This window comes from Scleropages formosus, chromosome 4 (assembly GCF_900964775.1).
Source record: "Scleropages formosus chromosome 4, fSclFor1.1, whole genome shotgun sequence".
Classification (NCBI taxonomy): Eukaryota; Metazoa; Chordata; class Actinopteri; order Osteoglossiformes; family Osteoglossidae; genus Scleropages; species Scleropages formosus.
The window spans coordinates 36,111,551-36,118,334 of NC_041809.1; the positions used below are offsets into that span (position 1 = coordinate 36,111,551).

Below are 6,784 nucleotides of genomic sequence, written 5' to 3' on the forward strand. Positions count from 1 at the left end.
CTTCGATTCACAGCTAAATCCTTTGTGGACTTGAGTGCAGAGACACTGATTTATTCTGAAAGAGACTGGGCACAGGGGTAGGACATATACTGTATGTGCGCAATTCTGAATGGATTTGAATAAAAGCTTTAGAGCTGCAGGGGATGGGATAGGATAGAATAGGATGGGACAGTGTGATAATTACAGCCCCTGCTTTTGAACCCAAAGGTTGCAGGTTCAAACCCCCCCTCCAGGAGGAGCAGAACTCCTTAGCCAAGTACTTACCTTAAAACTACTAAGCTTACTACATAATTAAAAGATAATTGATTTGGAGGAAAAAAGTGTCAAGTAGCTACAAAATTAATTAGACGAGTTCAATCAAAATTCCGAAGGAGGAAAAATAAATTCACGCGCAGTATCTTTTCATTACCTTAACTGACAGCATTTTACTTTAGGGAGCCAACACCAAAACAATGATTTGATTTAGTTCGTCACTGTAAAGAAAGAAATCACAGACAAAAGCTGAACTCTACGCGTCTTTTTGACGGAAACCGGAGCTCGTCTGTCTCTCAAACAAAAACACTGCCATCTTTTGGTGAAAGTAATGGCATCCGTTTCGCGCGTTTCAGCTTCAAATGTCTACCACCTACTACAGGCGTTTAATATAGCAATTATAAACTGAATGGAATGCGACAGATTAAACCACTTTAAATGCATGTATATTTCCCAGAAAGACAAACGTTTACTTTAGCAACGCCTTTCGAAAAACGGCGCGCCCGCATTTAATTCATCTCTGCGGAGTCGCCACAACCAAGATGGCGCACTTCTTATGCCATAGAACCGTCCGTGCATCCCATTGGTCGTTGGGTACGGAGGTCAAGCCAATCACAATGTAGCGCGAGCCGTGGGCGCCTCGAAGGAGGAGCTACAGCACAGCAGTATGAAAAAATGGCGGCGCTCAGCAGTGAGTTTGGTGATTTGGTCCAAATCAAAAAACAACTCATTTCAGTGATAAGTCTTTGTAAAGAGAGAGGTCTGGTTCACAGCGTGAAATGGTGAGGTTTTTAATGATTTATTTACGTGCGTTTGTGCCTTGTAGCAATACTAATAACGGACATAAACTAATCATGTATCGTCCCGACCACCCGAGTCTTAGTTGTCATAACTGACTCTGTTACTCTTTCTGATCACCAGCATCGCATTTGTCTTATTTACTAATGTTCTGGTATTTATCAACGGTTTGTGTTTGTAATAATTTAAGCTGTGAATACTTGAGCGGATGAGGAGATGCCAGAGGTTTGAGCAGGTTGGAACATTTTTGTGCCAAAAAAATTGACGTTGAAATTCTAACAACTGTGACTGTGAGTCAGTCGTGCTGAATGAATGACACGTAACTGTCCTCCACCAACAGGGCCTCCGAATTGGCCTTTGCTTTGAAACCGCTGCCCATGAGCGAGCTGCCACCTCCAGCCCCTCTCACCGAGGTCAGCGGTCCCCCTGAAGCGTGGAGCTTATTGACCGAGCGCAGCTTCCTGTGTTACTGTGCTGCACCGCAGTAAATCCTGTCTGCTTATTAATTTCCTCGGCCCCCGCTTTTGGTGGGCTTCGATTCTCCCTTCTGCAGGAGGATGTAGAGGACCTGGATGCTCTGGGGTTGGCAAAGTCCTACTTTGACCTGAAGGAGTATGACCGAGCTGCTTACTTTTTGAGAGGCTGTCGCAGCAAGAAGGCCTACTTCCTGTACATGTACTCCCGCTACCTGGTCGGCACATCAGCAGTTTATGTAGTTATTATTATTGTTACTGTTTTGTGTTGTTGAAGAATTTAGGCTGATGTGGTTTTCTGTCCACAGTCTGGAGAAAAAAAGAAGGATGATGAGACTGTGGACAGCCTGGGTAAGCGGCACCATTTAAAAACAAGCCTGGATGCATTTCTTTTGTCATGATGGCATGGACCTCCCAGAAGGTCAGTGCTAATTGAGTGGTTTGTTCCTATGACCCGCTATTATTTGTAGGACCCCTGGAGAAGGGTCAGGTGCGGAATGAAGCCTTACGGGAATTGAGGGTGGAGCTCAGCAAGAAGCATCGCACTGGAGAGCTCGATGGGTTCACACTCTACCTGTATGTACCAAGTGTATGTTAAATCATTGATGAATATGCACATAAAAGCGGTGTTTGAGGTTGCCTCTTGTAAAATATAACTACGAGAAAAGTATTTCGGATCTTTTAACGTCTACAAATTGCATGTTTTAGCATTGGCCTTGATTAGATTGTCTATTCTAAAGCTCATCTTGGATTGGCACGTTGTGCCAGTTGATTGAGATGTCACAACGTTGACCGTCAGCTGCACACCTGTCTTTATCCAGGTACGGAGTTGTGCTGAGGAAGCTGGACCTTCTGAAGGAAGCTGTTGATGTGTTTGTCGAGGCCACTCATGCCTTGCCGCTGCACTGGGGAGCATGGCTGGAGCTCTGCAACCTCATCACCAACATAGAGATGGTACACGTCATAACCCTACCATGACATTCCCTTCCAGGATTTTCTGACAGCTTCATTTCAGGGATTTACATGTACATTATGTACACATTTATTTGTTCAGTTGACACTTTTCTTGAAAGCAACTTACAATGTGAAGCTACTTACAAATATTTACTCATTATATGCAGCTGGGTAGCTTTTACTGTAGCAGTATGGGGTAAGGATTTACATCTGAAATATCCTAGTCGAAAGGCTCAGATCTAACCAACATGCCATCTGCTTTGTGTCCCCACACTCCATGCACACCCCCTTACAATTCCTACACTCAGGCTCTGTGAATTACAAGAGTGCAAGTTATTGAAAAGGGAGAAAGCCTATATATTCCTGATGTGCCATTTTTGCCACGAAGGACCCAAGGCCTGATGCCCAGGTCATTGTTTATTTGCCTGCAACGTACTCACAAGTTCAATATTGGTTTGCATTCGCTGTTATTGTTCAGCTCTTGCCATAGCAGTTAACTCCGTGTTACATAACTGCAATGTTAAGTAGGATGTATTGCGATACAGTGATCCTGTTTCTCCTCTCCCAGCTAAAGTCTCTGTCACTGCCAGACTGCTGGATCCGGGACTTCTTTCTGGCACACATGTACACAGAGCTGCAGATGATAAAGGAAGCTCTGCAGAAATACCAAAGTCTCATTGAAGCTGGCTTCTCCAAGAGTACCTACATCATCTCACAGATTGCTGTGGCTTACCACAACATCCGTGGTCAGTTTCAATGGCTCTCAGTTTGCTCTTTTGTCTGTGGTCTACAGTGACAACATGTATTGTGAGCTTGTCTACTCAAGCTGTTAATGTTGTCCTTTTTTTCTTTTTTAATGGTCCTTTGTGGTCAGAATGTGTGATTGTGTGACACATGCAAAATAAAACTCTATGTTCATGTATGTTGGATGTATTCAAAATGTTTATCCCATCTCTGTAACAGATATAGATCAGGCATTGTCCCTCTTCAATGAACTGAGAGAGCAGGATCCCTATCGCATTGAGAACATGGACACCTTCTCTAACCTGCTCTATGTCCGGGTGGGAAGACTTACCAAAAGTACTGACTTTCTTCTCATTTGTTAACGTAATCGACCGGACAAGGATTCTGACTTCTGCTGCTGCTGTTGTGTCTTTGCACACCTCTAGAGCATGAAGCCTGAGCTCAGCTACTTGGCTCACAACCTTGTTGAAATTGATAAATATAGAGTGGAGACATGCTGTGTTATCGGTGAGTATGGAGAAACTCTGTGGATGTCTGTGCTGGTGTAATGAGTTACTGCGGTGCCACATCTCCAAATACAGTGTGAGCAAACCTTCATGAAACCTGTGGTGAAAGGACCTATGTGGTGGCACTCAAACTTCAGAGCCAAGTGCTTGAGTTCATACAGTAAACGGTTCCATTCGTTCTGTAGTTCTCTGTGCGTCACTCTTACTGTCTTACTGCAACCTCTTCTACTGGTGTCTAGGCAACTACTACAGTCTCCGCTCACAGCATGAGAAGGCAGCACTGTACTTCCAGAGGGCCCTGAAGCTGAACCCACGCTGCCTTGGTGCGTGGACACTAATGGGCCACGAGTACATGGAAATGAAAAATACTTCTGCAGCTATTCAGGCCTACCGGTGAGAATGTTGGCTTATTTGTGCAGAATTATTTGTTGTCTGCAGTCCTATACAGTGGTTCTTTTTTTTTCTGGACAGTTGGTGATGCAGTGGTTACAGCTGCTGCCTTTGAACTCAAAGGCTGTAGGTTTGAATCCCAGTTGTAGTACCCTTGAGCAAGGTGCTTAGCTTAAATTGCTCGAGTAAAATTACCCAGCCGTATAAATTGGTAAGTAGTTGAAGGTAGCATTGGAGAACATGGAACACAAGTCGCTTTGGAGAAGTGTCAGATATAAATGGGTGTCAACCTCTGTCATATGCTGAAGATGGATTTGTGAGTTGATTAAAGTTTTAATCACACAAACTATAGCATCAAACTTTATTTTTTAAACAAAGTTCCCACTCAAAAAAATGTGGGTAGGGTGGGTCTTTCTTATCCATGAGATTTTGTTAGGTTTTTCATTTATCTGATGCCTTTTCTCCAGAGTCACTTACAATGTTAAGGTTACAATTATTTACCCATTTATATAGCTGGATGATTTTTACTAGAGCAAGTTAGGGTAAGTACCTTCCTCAAGGGTACTACAGCCAGAGGTGGGGATCTAATCTGTGACATTTGGACCCAAAGGTAGTAGCTCTAACCACTGCTACCAGCTGTCCTGGCATTTTTTGAGTGCATGACCCAGAATACCACATTACCAAGCAGTTCTGTTGGTCTTCTGACTTCAAGCACTTTGCTGTGTAAAAAAACTGCTATGGATCGTGTTTAAAAAGCACTTGAATGGGGACACCTGCCCAATACGATGACAATGGTATATTTGTTGTTGGGGACAAGGCACGCTATTGAGGTGAACAAGCGAGACTACAGGGCATGGTATGGACTGGGCCAGACCTATGAAATCCTCAAGATGCACTTCTATTGTCTGTACTACTACCGCAGAGCTCATCAACTCAGGTATGACTCTATATGCTCCCCAAGACACTAGTCAGTTACTGTAGTTTTCCTCCCAAGAATTCATATGTACAAGAGTAAGTCAAAAAGTATCTGCAACAATGTTTGTTATAAAGCAAAAGCTTTATTTTGTATCCTTTTGACTTTCACTGGTAATAGAATGTAAAAGCATCCACTGTAATGTTCTGTGCTGCCTTTTGCAGGCCCAATGATTCACGCATGCTGGTGGCTTTAGGAGAATGCTATGAGAAGCTGTCTCAGCTTTCAGAAGCCAAAAAGGTGAGTTGTTGTCACTTTGGAGCTCATTTTCTAATACTCTGGGGATTGTTGTTCGGTTCCTGGCCCTTCATTATAACTAAAGGTGTATTTCTTTCTCTGCGCCAGTGTTATTGGAGGGCATATTCTGTTGGGGATGTGGAAAGGATGGCCCTGCTCAAACTAGCCAAGTGAGTATTCTCCCGTGTTTTGGGTCAGTGTGTGTCTCTTGAACTTCAGTTTCAGGTTCATTGCTTCCACAACATTTTGTGCTTCCACAGACTCCACGAGCAGCTAAATGAGTCAGACGAAGCTGCCCATTGTTATATCATTTACATCCAGGACATCTTCTCCTGTGGGGTGAGCTTGTGTTTTCCACCTTCATTTGTTCATTTTTAATGTGTGTGACTTTTTTTTTTTTTTTAACAGTGTATCTCTCCCTTCCTGTCCAGGAGCTGCTGGAGCATGTTGAAGTGAGCACAGCCCTCCGGTACTTGGGCCAGTATTATTTCAAAAACAAGCGCTACGATGAAGCCTCTCTCTGTGCCCAGCGCTGTTGCGATTACAACGATGTGAGTTGCTGTTTCTTGCTGCTGCATTATGAAAATGGTTGTGCAAGGAAACGGGAAACTGGCAAAATATGGCCCGCCGTACGCAGTACTTGCAAAAACTTGTTCTTTCTCATTACCTGTGTTAGTGTCTGTGCAGCACAGCAGAAGCAGGTGTATGTTTGTGTTGACTGCAGATCGCTCTTCCTATACAGGCACGCGAGGAAGGCAAGGCTCTTCTGAGACAGATCTCCCAAGTCAGAGACCAAGGGGAAGCCTCCTCAGCGGACGTCTCTCTGCCTTGCGTCTTTGGTTCGCTGTCCAACAATAACACCCCGGTCCGAAGAGTATCCCCGCTTGACCTTTCCTCTGTCACTCCCTGACGCATTCAGGCATCTCGCCTCCAAACTCGCTTGCCATCATGCTTTTTGTCCCCCTTGTTTCCGTGGCCATGTTTATCGGTACACAATACCACTACTCTTGGTATCTGTGCTCCTTTGTCCTTCAGTCTGCAGTTTGTTGGGTTGGAAAGAGAACTTTGTGAAAGCCTTGTTAAGTTGAGTTATGTATAAAAAGAAGAATCTCCTTCACTAGTCTCACATCCTTGATGTGTTGGAGTGGTGGTAAGAATGTATGTTTTATGACTGCATTTCTTAGTGTGGCTATTGTAAAGCATGAAAATACAATATCATGGTTGACACAGCAGGTGTTGGTGATCTTTTCTCAGTTTGGAAAGCGAAGGCAACGTTCACTCCGGAATGCAGATGCTAGAAGGAAAAAAATTCTTCCAACAGTTTTTTTTTTTTTTTTAATTATTTTGGTCATTTTTCCTTTCTACTTGTAAATACATAATTTTGGTTTTTGTAAATTAAAATGAGTCAGTAACTTTCATTATTCTATAACAGCAGTATTTTTAAGGAAACCAATAAA

At 43.5% G+C, this 6,784-nt stretch overlaps 1 protein-coding gene across 1 annotated transcript; it reads left to right on the forward strand.

Moving 5' to 3' along the window:
* The first annotated feature begins 927 nt into the window (after positions 1 to 927).
* cdc23 (CDC23 (cell division cycle 23, yeast, homolog)) lies at positions 928 to 6,756 on the forward strand. The gene is made up of 16 exons (XM_018751777.2): positions 928 to 1,034; positions 1,391 to 1,463; positions 1,604 to 1,741; positions 1,832 to 1,874; positions 1,994 to 2,099; positions 2,345 to 2,477; positions 3,046 to 3,223; positions 3,441 to 3,538; positions 3,647 to 3,728; positions 3,967 to 4,120; positions 4,935 to 5,054; positions 5,255 to 5,330; positions 5,436 to 5,497; positions 5,588 to 5,666; positions 5,759 to 5,878; positions 6,070 to 6,756. Exons 1-16 carry the CDS (start codon positions 928 to 930, stop codon positions 6,235 to 6,237), a joined length of 1,737 nt encoding a protein of 578 aa, XP_018607293.1. The 3' UTR covers positions 6,238 to 6,756.
* The last annotated feature ends 28 nt before the right edge of the window (positions 6,757 to 6,784 follow it).